Source organism: Carcharhinus amblyrhynchos, chromosome 11, assembly GCF_965287045.1.
Source record: "Carcharhinus amblyrhynchos chromosome 11, sCarAmb.v2.hapA, whole genome shotgun sequence".
Classification (NCBI taxonomy): domain Eukaryota; kingdom Metazoa; phylum Chordata; class Chondrichthyes; order Carcharhiniformes; family Carcharhinidae; genus Carcharhinus; species Carcharhinus amblyrhynchos.
This window is the reverse complement of record NC_137334.1, coordinates 33,691,546-33,710,318: the sequence shown is the minus strand read 5'-3', so window position 1 is coordinate 33,710,318 and position 18,773 is coordinate 33,691,546. Positions and strand designations below refer to the sequence as shown.

The 18,773-nt window shown below is 41.9% G+C and overlaps 1 protein-coding gene across 1 annotated transcript in view; it reads right to left on the bottom strand.

Moving 5' to 3' along the window:
• The window catches only part of col5a2b (collagen, type V, alpha 2b), a 272,414-nt gene that overhangs the window by 70,554 nt on the left and 183,087 nt on the right, over positions 1 to 18,773 (bottom strand). Inside the window, exons 21-26 of the mRNA XM_080198839.1 lie at positions 11,723 to 11,821; positions 8,998 to 9,051; positions 5,752 to 5,859; positions 5,123 to 5,176; positions 4,897 to 4,995; positions 1,553 to 1,606 (exon numbers count right to left, since the gene is read on the bottom strand). Of these exons, the coding sequence (XP_080054965.1) occupies positions 1,553 to 1,606; positions 4,897 to 4,995; positions 5,123 to 5,176; positions 5,752 to 5,859; positions 8,998 to 9,051; positions 11,723 to 11,821 (468 nt within the window). The remainder of the gene's footprint in view (positions 1 to 1,552; positions 1,607 to 4,896; positions 4,996 to 5,122; positions 5,177 to 5,751; positions 5,860 to 8,997; positions 9,052 to 11,722; positions 11,822 to 18,773) is intronic.

The window sequence follows — 18,773 nt, the reverse complement described above, 5'->3', positions numbered from 1 at the left end:
AGGTGAAAATCATAAATAATTCCTATAGTAGAATTCCTACAGTATAGTTCTGTGCATTTCTACCTCAGTTCTGTAAAATAATCATTTAGATCTGAAACGTTGGGTGGGATTTTATGGCCTTGCTCATCCCGAAACCATAAAATCCCATCCAAGGTCAATGGGCCTTCATATAATCCAGCCCTCACCCACTCTGATTCCCGTGGTGGGCAGGCTGGTAAAATGCCAGCGTTAACTCTGTTTCTCTCTCCACAGATGCTGCCACACCTGCTGAGTTTATTCAGCATTTTCTATTTTTATTTCAGATTTCCAACATCCGCAGTATTTTGCTTTCATCCCACAGTAGAAGAATTGTTTTGGTTTTATTAGATATTATCCCTCATGTTCTAGTTTTACCAATGAAAAACAAACTAAATGCCTGTTTGTCACAGCAGGAAGTGTATAGGAGAGGGTTTATATTTTCTGTTTCCTTCCGATAAACAATCTTAACTGCATCAAAGAGCACCTATCATACTGGGTAACGTTTTCACAAGAAAGAACAATCTAGTGGTCGGACTTTGCATGAGACTGCATTCAGAATCTAATTCATCAAAGGACTCTGCATTCATTAAAATAAGAATCATTAATATTCTACAATTTTCACATCACTCTAATCTTCTTTCCGTACTTACTACTCTTTGGGAATGTGCTGACAAGACAGTAAGCATGAGTAAATCTGAACCCAAGAATGTCATCAGTGAAACAACAGTAGGAATTGGGCATTTTGCAGTTTTTGTTCTATCATTTACCCAATAATGTTGCAATGTAATTTTTGGCAATTTCATAGACTCCCGCTAGTGCAGAAGGAGGTCATTAGGCCCATCGAGTCTGCACCGACTCTCTGACAGATCATCTTACCCTGGCCAACCCGTGACCCACCCCCACACATTTACCATGGTTAATCCCTCTAATTTACACATCTTTGGACAATAAGGTACAATTTAGCATAGCTAATCCCTCTAACCTACACATCTTTGGACACTAAGGAGCAATCTAGCATGACCAAGCCACCTAACCTACACATCTTTGGACAATGGGAAGAAACTGGAGCATCTGGAGGAAACCCATGCAGACTCAGGGAGAACATGCAAAGTCCAAAATTTAGCTCGCTATTTCGTAATCCCAAGAGGCCAACATCACAATACAGAAAGAGAAACAAACTTGACTTCACACAATGTCTTATTCAGCACTTGGTGAGTTGAGACTTGCTCCCCAAGACATCTCAAGTGCTTGGCACCTAATTAATTACTTTTTCTTGGACTGCTCACTGTTACTATGTGTACAAATGTCGCAACCGAGTTGTGCCACAAACAGAGATCCCACAAACAGAGAATGTTTGTTCTTTTGGTTGAAGGAAGAATGTTGGCCAAGACACTGGGAAGAAGTTTTCCCTCAGGAATTATTACATGTCAAAATAACAGTCAGTGTCAATTCAAGTGAAGCAAAACAAAAATAAATCTGATGACACTATGATCCATCATTCCTTTTTAAATCATTGCCCAATCTGAATACATACCGTAGCTCCAGGTTTGCCTTCTGCACCCGTGATTCCTGGGTTTCCTGTAAGGCCCTAGAATTTTAAAGAAAACTTATTACATCAGTTTACTGGTTAACATTTACGATTAAAATATTCACAGAAATGTTGTAACCAAATGCAGCTGAAACCCATAAACGTGTGACAAGTTTGCCAATAACAGTCATGTGCATTACTATTTTTAGTCCAAAAGTAATAATGAAGAATTTCTTTAATATAAATATATTTATCACAACCATTCCTACCTCTCTGATTTCAGTGAATATATTATTGCCAGGAGTTAATGAGGTTTGTTACTCGATAAAATTATCGAGCAGGAATTAATTTGCAAATTCTCAAAAGAGTTTCTAATTAAAATAAGGCTTGGCTATGCCTTATAGGCTCATCCATGCTCATACATCTGATTTTCTGTGCTGTTGCATTGTATTCCTCTCATTAATTAATTATTGGACACTATCCAGTGCTTTTTTAATCGCTCATTAAGAGCAGACGAAGGGATCTTGTCCCTAGCAATTCTTGTTTCTATGTATTTTGTCCTCTGGCTCATCATCATCTTGGTATTCTGAAACATACTTTAGAACTCCCTTTTTATATCAGAGATATTAAATTACATTTTCCAGAGAGATGCAGGGGGATGAGTCCAGTCATTCCCCATCCCCACCAAAACAGGCATGGGGTGGGAATGCATGATTAACCCACATCAATTCAATGCTTTTCAGGCAGGGTGTCAACTTAGAATAATAGAATCATAGAATTCCTACAGTGCAGAAGGAGGCCATTTGACCCATTAAAGCCTGCACCAACAGCAATCCCACCTGGGTTCTGTCCCCATAACCCCATATATTTACCCTACTAATCCCCTGACACTAAAGGGCAATTTATCATGGCCATTCATTCTAACTCGCACATCTTTGGATTGTGGGAGGAAACCGGAGCACCCGAAGAAACCCACACAAACATGGGGAGAATGTACAAATTCCACGCAGACAGTCACCTAAGTCCGGAACTGAATCCAGGACCCTTGTGCTGTGAGGCAGCAGTGCTAACCACTGTGCCACTGTGCTGCCCACTTTCTGGTACTTGCTGGTTCACATTATCGCAGAGTGCAGTGTGTGATAGCTGTGCTGCTGAATGACTGCACTTCAGGATTTGGTCCAAAATCATGAGGGGGCTAGCATGAGTTAAGGTTTACCTGCACCAGTTAAAGCCATTCAGTGTCTTTCAACAAGGAGTTGTGCCGTGGATACAGCAGGTATTGGAAGTCATTCTATAACAAATCCTGACTTAGGGAAAGACAGGAAAATTCCACCACATAGCAGAGAGAGACTCCATAGTTTTCAGATATTGTATGGAGCTTTTGCAGGAGAAATGAAAATGAGGAGAGATGTCCTATATCTACAGGGGTCAGGAGGTCCTCTAGACACAGATTGAGATGGCAGTGGAAGTAAATAGCCACGCAGTTAAGTGTCAGGTATCAAGCCCTAAGGATCTGGATGTAATGCCATAAGAAATCAAAAGACCTCAGATGAGTGGTCAAGGTTAGTGAATACATTGTCTAATGCCACTTCCTACCAACTGCACCATTGGCCACAACACATTCGCTCAGTCAGCAACAAGCTCCATCAATCAGGACTCAGAATTGACATTCGTAAAGATGGGCGTGTGGGGGGTGTCGGATCGGGGGGGGAGGAATAGGTGTGGGTTGTAGTTTGCACATCTGATGTTCAGAAAGGAAGCTAGTTTGTGGGCTTTACACTTGTGGACATTAGATTTTGCAGGAGAAGGCCACAAGCTGCTGGGATTATTTGGGAAGTGGGGGAATCATTTTGGAGAAGTAGGGTATCATTTTAGAGAGATCCTTTGGAAAGTCTAGGAACATTTTGGAGAGGCTATGTGCCTTTTGGGAAAGGTCAATTAGGGACGTCTTGCTAAAACTACACAAAATACTAATTAGATAACAGCTGGAATACTGTGAAGAGTTTTGGCCCCCTTATCTAATGAAAGATATACTGACATTGGAGGCAGTCCAGCGAAGGTTCATTGTGTTGAGCCCGGACATGGAGGGATTTTCTTATGATGGGAGGTTGAATAAGTTGGACCTGTACTCATTGGAGTTTAGAAGAATGAGAGGCAGTCATATTGAGACATACAGGATTCTCAGAGGGCTTGACAAGGTAGATGCTGAGAAGTTGTTTCCCCTTGTGGGACAGTCTAGGACCAGAAGTCCTGCTATTGGAGAATGAAGACATTATGAAGCTCAGGATGCCAGGCAATGACCTGCGTGATTCACTTCCTAGGATCACACAGCAGTTAGGCATAAGGAAACCGATTCCTTATTGCTTGTGGTATAGGGCAGAGTTGACATGTGGCAACCAGATGCAGTCTATGGCACCCTGCAGATGGTGTTAAGAAGTGTTAGCTGAGTGTAAAGTTGCAAAATTGCAGCAGTGTCAGATCAGGTTGCATGATGAATGATGTTATGATCAGCTCAGTCTGCGTATTTTGGGTGGAGGTTCACTCTGTCTATGCCAAGGTTCTAACGAATGTTAGGTCCAACACAACTCTCCCCAAAAGGGTGCGCATGCTTCTCAGATGCAATTTGGGTTAAAACCAACACCCATCATGACCAAACAATGGGCATTATTGACATAAATGTCAAAGAGATCACAACTAAACTGAAATGAGAATCCTCAACTCCATTTTCTCATCTTATCCCCATAATCCCTGATTCCCTTACTGACTAAAAACCTGTAGCCTTTAACATTCTTAGCGACCCATCAGAGACTACCTGTGTTATACAAGTTTGGTTGTGTATTACACAAAAGTAATGTGTAATAAGATTGGGTATCAACAGAAAATGAACTATATTGAATCTTCCCGAATCCCCACAAACAAGTATTTTAATTCTATGTCGAAGAATACTAAACTCACAAAAAAATGAAACGCAAAAAAATGCCAGGAGTTTGAACTGCAATTTTAAATACAACAGAAAGATTCAGTGTTACATTTTCAATTCCCGTTCTGATGTCAATTCACGATAGAAAAATTAGAATTGAATGAAAGTATTCCAATAAATTGTCAAACCTATTCAAAATTGGCATTTCACGTTGTGGCAGTTTTTCTTTGGATATTATTTCCATGGCATTTGTGTTCCTATTTTGCAATATTTATAATTACCAATTCTACACCAGCTATTGAACTGGCCTTTGATAAACTGGGTATAGAAAAGCAAGTTAGCAACCAGTCTGAGTAAATATATAGTATCCTCGAATTACCACTAATCAAAGTGAAACTGTTACTATTCAAATCCAAGTAAACATTCTTACCCTTGCACCTGGGAGGCCACGATCACCAGGGCGACCAGGATCACCTGGTGATCCTTTAGGACCTGCAGGACCTGTTATACCACGATGACCTTGAGCACCCTATGATGTAAAGGTCATATCCTTCATTAGTATTGACAAAAAGTCCTTTCTAAGAGTTTCCAATCTTAATAATGGCATTTCTAAGAACGTTGAATTGCTTTAAAAAAAATAACAATTATGCACTTACTTTTGGCCCAGGTAGCCCATCCTGACCTGGGAAACCCCGATTTCCTGGAGGACCCTAGTTAAAATTTAAAAAAGACTCTGAATTTAATGACAAATGACTGACAGTGAATAGATAATTTCACACTCTCTTTTATCCTCCCATTTTTGCTCCAACTCAGATCAATAGGCAATGCCTCTTGGTAGAATTCCCAAGAACCTATGATTCATTGGCAAGCATGGGTAATGTAATTTGAGAGTCACAGTCTGTCCTAATTCTGCTCTCACCAATGCCCAAATGTTTACTTTTTAGTGCACATTGATGAAGATCGGGAAAGGAACTCTAACTGATTTTCACTGTTGCCTCACCCTGAGTCACAGTGATTGAATGTCGCCATTACAACAGTGATCCCTCAGTGATAATTCAGTGAAATACATAGCTGACACCCATCAAACTGTCTACTAATTATTGATACGCCACCTTAAGTACCATATCTTTCAATACAGTGCAATATTTAGTAATTTAAAAACACACATCCTGGTTAGATGATAATCTTATTGATAGTCTCCAAAGGGTTTTACAGGACTTTTCAAACATTATTAATATTTTTCAGTTACGTTTCAGCTATAATGTAATTCTCCTCATGTTCTTACTCTTTCTCCCACTGCACCAGGAGGACCCACTGTGCCAGGGTCACCACGTTGTCCTCTCTTGCCTTCTTCACCCATTGGGCCAAGAGCTCCCTGTGGACCAGGTGGACCCTGGATGGATCAGAGAAGAATAGGTCAGATAGGTAATACAATTCTAAATCAGTTTACACCATTTCTTTGGATTATTTCTAAGCAAAATAGTAATTTACCTATTGCATTACCTTGTAATGTTTTGATGTACATTCATATCTTAGGCTATGTAGGAAAATCCCTTGCAGACTTGATCCTTCTTACGAGATTGAAGTGATTTAAAATAGCTCATCAAAATGAAATCCCTGACTGGTGAAATGGACAGGCACATGGCAAATAAAATTTAATACAGAAAAGCATGAAGAGATGCATTTGAAAGAAGGATTGATGAGAAGCATCCTGGGTTCGCTTCCTGGCTTGGGTCACTATCTGTCTGGAGTTTGCACATTCTCCTCGTGTCTGCGTGGGCTCCCTCCGGGTGCTCCAGTTTCCTCCCACAGTCCAAAGATGCGTGGGCTAGGTTGATTGGCCATGCTAAAATTTCCCCTTAGTGTCCTGAGATGTGTAGATTAGAGGGATTAGTGGATAAAATATGTAGGGATAAGGGCTTGGGTGGGATTGTGGTTGGTGCAGACTCGATGGGCCGAAGGGCTTCTTTCTGCACCGTAGGCTTCTATGATTCTTCTATAAGCAGTGTTAACTGGGTGGTATAAATTTAAAGAGGGTGCTGACATATGCCAACCTTTGAAAGTGGCAGGAAAAGTTGACATTATTAAAAATATACATGACCTATCTTTATAAACAGAGGCATAGAGTTGAATTTAATGTAAAGAGCAGGTTGGGAAGCTAAGTGCAACCTTGACATGATCACTTCTAGGAGACTTGTCCTAATTCTGAGGCCAGAACAGCTTGAAGCCAGGGTGATGCCTGGGTAGAGCCAGGAGGTGGGAGGTGGGGGGTGGGGGGGTAGGGGGGGTTGCCAATGGGGACGTCTGGGTGAACTGCTTTGCTCACTGTGTGCTGGGGCGGCCTTTAGAAATGGCATCCCAGATCAGGTTTCAGAGGCAGTACAGTGGCACAGTGGCTAGCACTGCTGCTTCACAGTGCCAGGAACCCAGGTTCATTTCCAGTCTCAGGTCATTGTCTGTGTGAAGTTTGCACACTCTCCCCATGTCTGCATGGGTTTTCTCTGGGTGCTCCGGTTTCCTCCCACACTCCAAAGATATCCGGGTTGGGTGGATTGGCCATACTAAATTGCCCTTTTGTGTTAGGGGGACTCGCTAGAGTAAATGCATGGAGTTATGGGGAGAGAGGCTGGGTGGGATTGTGGTCAGTGCAGACTTGATGGGCAGAATGGCCTCCTTCTCCACAATAGGATTCTATGCCTCTGTGCATTGCTGGAGGGAGGGGGGGGTGAATTATAGGCTGCTTGCCAGCAATACATCACGGGACCCAGGACTAACAGATTTTATTCAAAGTACCACACTATGTGGCGGAGAAATCCGTCAAGGCAACTGATGGCTTCAAAGCTGTTTTACCTGCCTGATATTGGCCTTTGCTAATACTGGGGCAAATCCCAGCCCAAGTCTTGGAGAGGCAATTTATCAGAATGATATCATGTCGAGATTCCAGATAAATCAGCAATACGCTTCTTAGAATGTCAAAAGTTAAGGGGTACTTTTAATAGAGGTGTTCACAATTATAAGGTATTTAGTTAGAGACGAGAGGGAGCTACTGTTCTTGCTGACAGGGTTTGGTAACCAGAGGACACAGACACAGACTTATTCTTCAAATTCACTGAGTTGTCATGATCTGGAATGCATTCCTTAAAAGGGTAGAGGAAGCAGATTCAATAGTGACTTTCAAAAGTGAAATAAATTTCTATCTAAAAATGAGAAAACAAAAATCAGTGAAATGAGGAAAGGACAGGAGAATGGGGCTAATCTTTCAGAGAATCAGCACAGGGTTGATGGTCAAAAAGCCTCCTTCTCTGTTGCATGATTCACCTCAAAGTCTTGTATCTTTCTCTGCTTTAAATATTTATCTAATTTCTCCTTAAATAAAACAATAATCTCTGCGTCAACCACCTGCCTTGGTAAACATCCCAACTGCAACAATCCACTCCAAATGAAATTTCTCCAAACCTTTCTCTTTGCAATTTCGACTTTAAAGTGACAAAATGAATAGATAGTGTGGTTGACAGCTCAAGGTGACACTGATACCAAAGGTGAGATTTTCCAGCTGTACCCGCCAGGGGGATTTTCTGGCCCTGCTGATAACAATCCCTCCGCATCCACACTCCTCCCACCACCCCTCCCCACCCCGGCTACAAAGAACAATGAAACCCTGTTGCCAGCAATGGGACCAGTGGCACAGTGGTTAGCATTGCTGCCTCACAGTGCCAGGGACCCGGGTTCGATTCCCGGCTTGGGTCGCTGTCTGTGTGGAGTTTGCACATTCTCCCTATGTCTGTGTGCGTTTCCTCCAAGTGCTCCAGTTTCCACCCACACTCCAAATATAAGCAATTTAGGTTGATTGGCCATGCTAAATTGTCCCTTAATATCAGAAGATTAGTAGGGTAAATAAGTAGGGTTACGAGGATAGGATGTGGGTGGGATTGTGGCCGGTGCAGACTCGATGGGCTGAATGGCCTTCTTCTTTACAGTACGAATTCTAGGACTCTATGACCAGGTGATCTTGCCACTAGCCAGTGGTGGGTTTCCTCTGCCACAGCAAAACACACCATGAGGAGGGCTGCAGAAAATTTCTGCCCTTAGTTAAAGAGATTTGGAATAGGAACCAGGGGAAACATTTTTTTAGCAACAGGGCATGAGGCTTTGAATTGCAGCACCAGAATTTTGATAATAATATTTTCTATCCTAGAAATGTTATAGCTCAGAATATCTAATTTCCTGTACAGTCTATATTATAGCCACATCACCATTAAAGCTACACTATCACGTTCCAACATAGGTAATTGATGCTTCTCATTCTCTAACTTTGTTGCAAATAAATTGTCCATTCAGAAACAAAACACAATCTTTACTCCAATTTTGCTGAATTGCATAGCAATGATATATTTGATGGGTGATTGAAGAGAGGGGAAATAAAGGAAGGTGAGTAAAAAAAATGAAAAATATGCTCAATTTCTGATTCCATTTTATAATATCCCTTGCCCCTTTACAACAAAATAAGATAGTGGAAGATAGTGCAACTTACAGGCTCGCCCTTAGATCCACGTTCTCCCTTATAGCCTAATTGTCCTGGCTCTCCCTGAAAGAAGGAAACAATATTGTGAGCATCAGTGAAATAACTCATCAGTAACTTGTGAAGAACATGTCTCTTCATCGATTTATTTATTATCCTCTATTAGAGTCATAGAGATATACAGCATGGAAACATGTCCTTCAGCCCAACATGTCAATGCTGTTCTATGTAATAGAATGAATTACATCCATAATCGTAAAAACATATCCATGCTTTGAGAATTCTGAAGGATTTCTGTTGGTTGGTGAGTCAACGAACGGAGAGCATAAATTTAGGAACTCTACCAAAATCAATGAAGGAGAATTAATTTTAAGACAAAGGGCCTGATCTCCCCACTGCTGCGAAGACAGAGAATTTGGCGACAAGCCTAAGCTCCATTCATTGCAGCGGGATGGGAAAATCTCGCTGGCGTGAACAGTCAGAAAATTCCAGCCAAAGATTTGTTAGGGCATGAAAGACCCTGTCAGGAACAGTTTTGGAAACCATTATGGCTTTTTAAAGTGGAATCTTTGTAAAATAAACATTTTGAAAGGAACGGGCAAGGGAAGTGAATGGGATTAAGTGATTAACGCTTCCAGATTGCCAACACAACCATGTAGGGGTGAAAGATCTCCTTCAATGCTCTAGGATTCCGTGAGGACAAATTCGTTTGCCCCCACAAATATACATGGAATTGCAGGTTAATCCTCACCTATTCAAAGTACAGAGAAAATTACAGCATAGGCCCTCCAAGCCTGCACCGACCATTGCATTCCTTACAATTCAGGCAACATTGTGTTGACCGCTCAATTCTTTGAGTGCCGTACGGGCCATTACTATATGGGGAGGGGGGACAGCATTTACTTGAGGCTCGCCTCATGTAAAGCTAGCATGCATTCCTTAAAACTAACCTGCACTCCTTAAAAATGCATTCAGGCTTTAGCAAATACTGGAAGTGGTTCCAAAGGAGTGCCTAGGCAGGAAGAACTCTGAGAAATAGTGCTTTGTCTTGGAATCAAATGGGCATACAGTGGGCCATACAGTTCTCTAATGCAGGCCTGGAGACCTGTTGCATGAAGTGATTAGGAAGAGAGAGATCCTCTGTCCACAGAGGGCAAGGTGGCCCTGCAGACACCCATAGAGAAGGTAGTGAAAGCACATAGCCAAAGCACTCAATGCAAGAAGCCTGGATGCAACACAGCAAGATGTTCAATGACCTCGAGTGGTCAAGGTCAGTGAATGCATTATCAAGAGCCATAGCATCACAAATGAACCATTAGCCTCATACACTGCTCCATTCACTAACCCACCTTCATTCACCTACCAACATCCTATATCAAGAATAACTCAGGTTTCATTTTCATCGGTTTAGTTAACTCGCTGAAGTTGGGCCCAGTCTAATGGGCAAGGCCACTCCTAGTTCAATTTTTAAACCAGCGCAAAAGAAGGTGGAAACTCAGATTGCACTAGATGTAACCTGGGCTAAAATATCTGCAATCTTTTGCACTGGACTGGCTGATTTTGAGTGAATGGTGCAGAAAAGAACAATACAATCTCACCGAAACTTCAGCCAATGCATTCTCTATCTGCTGAGAAAACATTCTGATATAATGGGTGCCCCAGGTTTGCAAATTTTAATCCCTGCTGGAAGAAATTGTCATAGATATTGGGTTTGATAGTGTCCTGTTTGTCAGTTTTTGATTTTACATTGCATGTTGTCTCTGTAAAATAAACTATGGAATACTTGACTTGTTCTAAATCACAACTTATTTTTACACAGCATCATCCCATTTGACATTTAATTAGTCCTGGCATTAACCCTATCATGGACTTTCCCTTTCGTTCTCACATCCCTCCCTTCTTTCTCAGTTTCTGCAGTTGACTAAAATGTGTTACATCTCTAACTTTTTCCCCATTCTTCTGAAAGTCAGATGAGATGTCTCTCCATAGATGCAGCCTGATTTGAGCATTTGCAGCATTTTCTGTTTTTACATCAGGTCTGTAGTATTGACAGTATTTTCTTTTTGTAATGATTCTCTACCTCTGTTCTTGCTTAAAAAGCGTCTGGCCGATGATGCCAGCAGGATTGTCAGGTCCTGTGAATGGAGATTTGGCTGTGTGCCCAAATCTCCGTCCTCACCTGACGCGACGTTGGGGCATGAATGGCTGGAACATTCCGGGCTACATCTCTGAACTTTTTCCAGCTCTGTTGAAAGGTCACCAACCTGATTTGTTAACTTTCTTCCAGCCTCTCCAGATATGTTACCTGACTCATTGGGTATTTCCAGAATTTTCTTTTTCTATTTCTTTTGGGGGGGTTTAGTCAGACCTCACACTCTTCAACCACTTGTTGCCAGAGATCCTGAGGTAAATCTGATGGTGAACCTTCACGAATTAAATGACTTTTTTCAATTGATATGTGATCGCCATGCTGCAAATATATTGTTAGTTTATGCCACAATGTTTATTCATGGTGATGTGGAGTAGTCCTATTTTATAAACATTATTCAATGCAAAAAAGTAAACTGAATAGTGAATATAGGCATTTGTTTGCCCCTTTATACAACATAAATGCATACATTAATGCCACCAAAGTCTTTTAACACAGAACTTCATTTTATCTCTAGAGAAAGAGGTAATAAATTGATGCTAAAATTGGCATATGATATTGTATTATTTGAATAAATAAATCCCGTACCCTTTGACCTTTGATCCCAGTAGGCCCAGTGTTCCCTCTAGGGCCAGTGGATCCAGGAGGCCCTGGAAACCCTGCAGCACCACTTGTTCCTGGAGAGCCCTGTGCAATGGAAGGAAGTACATTAAATGCTTGAACAATGACTCATCTTATTTAGATAGGTTTTTAAGATTTTGGGGCATCAAACAGGCCTGTTGCAAATCCCAACACTGAAGAGGCTCTATGATTTTGAGACACTGATCTCACTTGATTTCAGCAACTGGATGGGTTTTTTTTGGGGTGGGAGGGTGGATGGGATATTGACGGGGGGGGAAGTCCAGTTAGTAGTCAGAGAGAAATTTCCCTGTGTATTCTTTCCGAGCATGATCCTTGGAGCTTTTTTGTTGCTTGCCTCTCCCAGAAAATTATAAGGCTATAGATGGGTTAGGGCAAGGTATTAAAACAAGACTATTAATTCAGAAGCTCAGCTAATGTTCTGCGGACCTGGGTTCAAATCACGCTACTGTAAGTGGCAGATTTTGAATTCAATTAAAAAATTGGAATTAAGACTCTACTGATGACTATAGAACTATTGTCAATTGTCAGGGAAACCCATTTGGTTCATTAATGTCCTTTAAGGCGGGAAATCTGCCAACCATACCTGGTCTGACCTACATGTGACTCCAGACCCACAGCAATGTGGTTGACTTTAAATTGCCTTCAGGCAACTATGCCCATGTCCCATGAATGAATAAAAAAAGATGTTTCATCATGAAGCTCCAGTTATTCTGCTGGACAAGTTTCATAGGTTTATAGCTCTTTTACAGCAAGAATAAACATCAATTGAGGAAAACACTCTGCTGGTGAGATGCAAATGAGCCAGCATTGGTTTGTCCCTACAAGGTCACAAAACCCATCATTATGTAGCAATGATCCATTTTGGATACACTCAGAAACTGGAATAGACATTGATTGCTCTTGAACTTTCTTTCTAGATTGACAACTCCTGTAATTCTCCAGATCCTTTCATTTGACAGAATGGCTGTTTAACTCACTTTTATTCTTGCACCTTTTAAATAAGAAATAGGAATGTTGGTGTGAGGATACTGTTATAAATTTGTCTTGGAATCAAATATGACACCAAGCTATGAACAGTCTCAGACAGTTGCCACTGTCAGTGATGGAGTCCAGGGGAACAGGTAAGTGGCAGTGTACCCAAGCTGTATTTAATTGGATGACATTTCTGTCCACCCAGTACTGGATGTTGGGAAAGCAGTCGGACGGAGTGAAGAGAGAGTGAAGAAGTCGAGAGAGATGACAGTCAACTGGGTGTCACCAGCATCCATGTGGGAATTGATGCTGCATTTTCAGGTGATGCAACCAAGAGGCAGCAAGCAGGCGAGACACAGGGAGTGGCCATGGGTAGATTCACAGAGAGGATAACAGAGGCAGCAGAGAAGGAGCTGAGAAAAGTATTGCCGGTCAATCTCTGGCTATGATTAGACAGATAAGAGCCATGAGAATGCAGTCTTACCCAGCCAGTTAAAGTGGAGAGGTATTAGAGAAGGAGGAGGAGGATATAATCGATTATGTCAAAGACAAATCCAGAAAACCAGGGGAATAGTTCAGCTTTGTCATAGTCATGGAGATACAGTAGTAAGGGCCATTGATTAAAGAGATTCAGGTAAGGATTTCTGAGAAAGATTAGCATGAATTTGGGAGACACCAGCACACTCAAGAATTTGGAGAGCAAAGGGAGGAGCTGGGATAATATTTTTCAAGGACAGGAAGGGTCAAGGACTGTTTTGCTTAGTTGAAAGTTGATAATGGTAGATTTGAAGGACAGGAGAAGAGTAGATGAGCAGAGAGAACCGTTAGCAGTGTCAACTTGGGGGTCACCTGATGTAAGCATGGGAGCAACTGTGTTTTCACAAGGTCTGGCATTATTCATGTTTTAATCCATTTTTTCATCCTGGTGTACAACTCATAATTAGCTGATCCTGAAGTGTAAAGACCCTGGCTGAATTTTGGCAAAGGGAAGCAGAATAAATGAAGAAAATCCTTTCTTGGTTAAGGTAGTTGGAGACGGCTTATTCTGCACAGGTGGTTTCGCTGGCGAATGGGCTCACGCTTTGGTGATGCTGTTGGCATCGAGATGATGGCTGCCATTATGTGTGAAGGTGTGGACAACGGTCCCAGCTCCCCTGCACAGATTTCTGGTGCTCAGATTGATGAATTGCGAGATATCCTACATGAAGTGGAGAAGCGAATCCTGTCATCAAGAGGGCAGGTTCCCCGGTGAAGGCTCACTTTCAGTCCTTGGAAATCCTGCTGCATGGTTATATTGAACATCCTGGCTGATTTGGGCAGATGGGACTGGAGAAGGGGTATTCATGTGCCCTGTCTCCCGAGGGGAGCTGGGGATGAACTCCCAGCCGAACTTGAGAACTGGTTGCTGTGCTTTCAAAGTCTGACTTTGAGGATTGGGCATCACAAGTTCAATGGAGCACATTGTATATAGTCTTCGAGACGTGGGGTCAGTCAAAGATCCTGACCACTGTCCTCAGTCTTCATTGGGAAGTTTTGGAGGCGGTCGGACATGTTGGGCCCACACCACCCACCGGGGTTTTTCTTCACGGAGGCTGTGGGATGATGACATGGCGGAGATGCAGAGTAAAACTCTGGATGGATTCTGAATGTTGCTTAATGATCTTGTCATGGCTTGAGCCTTTTCAAGCTTTGCTGTTGGTCATATTATCCTGCAGTTCATCATCAACCTTGAACATTCGTCCCTTGTGCTTATACAATATTCACCAAAAACCTCTACCCTCATTTGAGGCTGGGATTCTCCAGAGTCGCTGCAGTGAGTGGAGTTTTGGCTGAGTGACAAATTCTCCATTCTTGCTGGAAGCAAGGCGGGTATAGATGTGATACGGCCTCACTCAACCCAAGAGTGGAAAATCCCGCCCAAAGTCAATGGAGCTTCCCATTTTCCACCCCTTGCCCGCTCCGATTCCCATGTCGAGCGGTACAATTCCGGTGATTGTCCTTTACAAGGGTGTATGATATACGAGCACAGTGGCATTTGTCACCTGTTATCCTGTTATATGGCAAAAATCAGGATTGTCTTTTTTTTTATGGTATTCATCCATCGCATGCTCCAACTGCGGAAGAGACAGTAGTCTAATGTACATGGCCGATTGCATTCACTCATGGTTTTTATGATTGATACTGGGGCACGGGGCAAATAGGAGGGTCTGCCGGCCACCTTGGTTCTGGCCTTGTGTCAAGTGCTAAACCTTGTGTTTTAGTGTTTTCAATATGGAGATATTTCCTTGTTTGGGGATTGTTTGCTGATTTGGTTTTAAGACATGAGGATTGTGCAGTCTTTACCTGTTTTTCCCTATGTGCTGTAATTCTTGCACTTACACCAAGGGAGTACAATTTTTATTACCTTTCACTTAATTTTTTAGATAAGATGAGGAATGCCAGAGCAGAGAGATGGGTAGGTGGTTTGGAGTAGAAATGGTTGTTATGGCCTTATAAGCCTTCATTGCAAGTGAGGAAAATCCCCATTAGAACTATTGGGGTTGGGTTTTTGTTCTGTATTTCCATTATTTTGGGAATAAGGAATCCTTTCTTGTTTCCTTTGAAGGTACAGATAGATCATGCATCCTGGAAAAGACTGGGTTCTTTTCTTTTGTTATTGGCATCTCTGGTGTTGTTAGACTGGAAGAACTATGTATTGGTGTACACCAAGCATGATTGGTTAATACTTGGACATCTAGCCAAGTTAGGTTGTCTTCTTTTTTGACTTGGCTAAGCAGGTAGTTACAGTGATTCCTTGATTAGTTGGGAATGTTATCTGGCTCTCAGAGATTCTCTGCTGAGAGGAAATGGGTTGAATTCCATTGTTAGTGGGGCCTAAATGGCACATCTGGGGTGCCTGGAGACAGGAGTAGTTTACTTTGTTTAATGTATAAGTTAATACAAGTATTCTTGGCCCTTATTCTGGTGTGTTGATAAGTAGGTTAGGGCAGTAGTGTTTTTTTTTGGGTCAAACGGAGACTATGTTGGGCAGGGGAGTAAGTTGCCTTTCTGCAAGTCATCCCCTTCTGGGGCTTCTGGACTGCTCTTTTCCCTGAGATTAGTTCCCCCTCGGGATGTAGTATCCTATTAGCCGCTGGACCAGAGTCCGGTGCTTTGGTTCAGCTTTGTTGAAGACTTTCTAGTGTTGGAGATTGGGCTGGTTGGAGGAGTCAGCTCTTCCCTGTGGTCTTATATAGAAACTTCCAGTCTGTCCACCTTTTTGAGGATTGGGCCCCCTCGGTAGAACAGTGCCCTATTTCTTGTGAGGTAATGCTATGTTGTTCCTGGCATCCTTCCTGCGAAAGTGTACGCTGAAAGATCACAAATGGCATCAGTTGGATAATCCTGATGCCCCTCTCTCTTTATCCGCGTAGGTGAGGTACTGATGTAGGCTCTGACTTGTTATAGTTAATCTAATAGTTATAGTAAGAGTTTCCTTTATCTTGTTGGTAAGAGGAGAGTCATACCTCTCCCCAAGATAGCATGTGGATGTTGGGGAGTCCAGAGCTAGAGGTAAACCTTTTAGGACTGCGGTAAGGAGAAATTTCTTCACCCGAGAGTGGTGAAACTGTAGAATTCACCAGCACAGAAAGTAGACAAGGCCAAAACGCTGTGTGATTTCAATAAGAAATTAGATTTGATTCTTGGGGCGAAAGAGATCAAGAGATATGGGGAGAAAGTGGAATCAGGATATTGATTTTGATGATCAGACGTGATCAAAATGAATAGTGGAGCACACTCAAAGGGCCAAATAGCCTACTCCTGCTTTGAGTTTCTATGTTTTATCTTGTTATCCTGAGATCTATGATGTGGAGATGCCAGCGTAGGACTGGGGTAAGTACAGTAAAAGTCTCACAACACCAGGTTTAAGTCCAACAGGTTTATTTGGTAGCACAAGCCACTAGCTTTTGGAGCACTGCTCCTTCCAGGTAAGTGGGAGTCGTGTTCACAACAGGCCCTGTTTGTGAACATAACTCCCACTCACCTGATGAAGGAGCAGTGCTCCAAAAGCTTGTGGCTTGTGCTACTAAATAAACCTGTTGGACTTTAACCTGGTGTTGTGAGACTTCTTACTTTTCTGAGATCCCCCAGTCTTTCTGGTATCTTTTTTTATTTGTACGCAGGCCGAATATGATTGCAATGATTGATAGTTCAAACCATTTGTATGACTATTTGTTGGTCTATTCCATATAAACATACAGAAAAATGATTACTCTGTGCTGCAATGGATTTTTGAGGTTTGTTGGCATTTTGTGGTAAAATGGAAAACTTTCAATAAAAACATTCTTAAAAAAAAATGTCAGCTCACACAAGAGTAGGAAGGGAATTTGGCTGATGCGTGCTTTAGTGAGAATAGAGTCAAGACAGCAGGGAGATGGCTCTCATGGACAAGATGTGTTTGAAGAGATAGGAGGGAAACTAGAAAAAAGGCGCAAGTTGAGAGGTAGAGCAAACGGGGACTCAGAGGATGAGTGCAGGTGACTGGTTGTCTAGAGAGAGTGAGGGCCACAGCAACTGATCAGATTGCCATAATCTTGGTGACAAAGAATTTCATGAACTCCTCTGATTTATTATTGTAAATTAGGCTGTAGCAGCATGGAGAGAGGAATCTAATAGGGCAGTTTATATTGGCAAGACAGCCTGCAGAGAGAGGGTGGCATTTATGTTGAAAATTCCAACAATCCTGTGAAAAGGTTCGTGCTCACTTCTCGAGAATTCTGTTTCATGAACACATTTTGGAATCAACAATGCAAATTTTAGATGGCTTAATTCCTAAATTGGTGTCAAAAGTTTGTCTTAAGCATTCAGGACATTATTTACATCAGGTTTAAGCCAAAATCATTCTAGAGCAATATCTGTGTGGGGCAGACAACAAGATAATAATTTGCATATGAATATTCACTTCAAATGACTGGAATTCTCTCCATGGGGAATTTGAGAATCATTTCCTTGGATAGGGTGTCCTATATGCTGTTAAATAGCATTACTTGTGCTGAAATATTCCAATAAGGTCATGATACTTCAAAGATTGGAAACAAAGAAGGGGGGAACTAAAAAAGGAAAATACTACTTGTTGGAGACTTGAGCCTCTAACTTATTATCAATTATAAAAAAAATCTATCAATAGGTAAGAATGTGAATGTTGTGCTTCACAAGTTAGTTCAATGTCTCTATGAGATTCCTACAATTAGTCATACTTGGACTATCTTCAGCTTGACGTGCTGAGTGGACATCCATTTTAGCCTCATCCTAAGAACTTCGGCATCAAAGATGTCAGTCTTCAGCCAATTTGATTCACTCCATATATCAAGAAATGGCTGATGGCACTGCTACTGCAAAGGCTATAGATTCTTACAATATTCTAGAAATACTACAAAAGACTCGTGCTCCAAAACTAGCCGTTCCCCTAGCCAAGCTGTTTCAGTATAACACTGATATCTATCCAGCAATATGGAAAATTGCCCATATACGTCCTGTCCTTAAAACTAGCACAAATTCAATCTAAGCAATTATTCCCCCATCTTTCTCCTTGTAATCATCAGCAAAATGATGGAAGGCAGCATTGACAATGTTATCAGGAAGCATTTTCTTATCAATAACCTGCTGACTGATGCTCAGTTTTGGTTTTGCCAGGGTCACTCAATTCCTGACCTTAATTCAGCCTTGAGCCAGATTTGGCCAAAACAGCAAACTCCAGACAGAGTTCTTGATATCAAAGCAACCTTTAACCAAATGGCAACAAGGAGACCTGACAAGACTGAAGTCAATGAGAATCAAGGGGAGAACTATCCATTCATTGGACTAACACCTAACACAAAAGAAAATGGTGTGCTTATTGGAAGCCAATCATTTCAGTGCCAGGACATCGCTGCAGGAATTTCTCATGGGAGTTTCTTCGGCCCAACCATCTTCAGCTATTACATCAATGACCTTCCCTCCATCATACGATCAATAGAATGCTTTTCGGCAATGCCACAATGTTCAG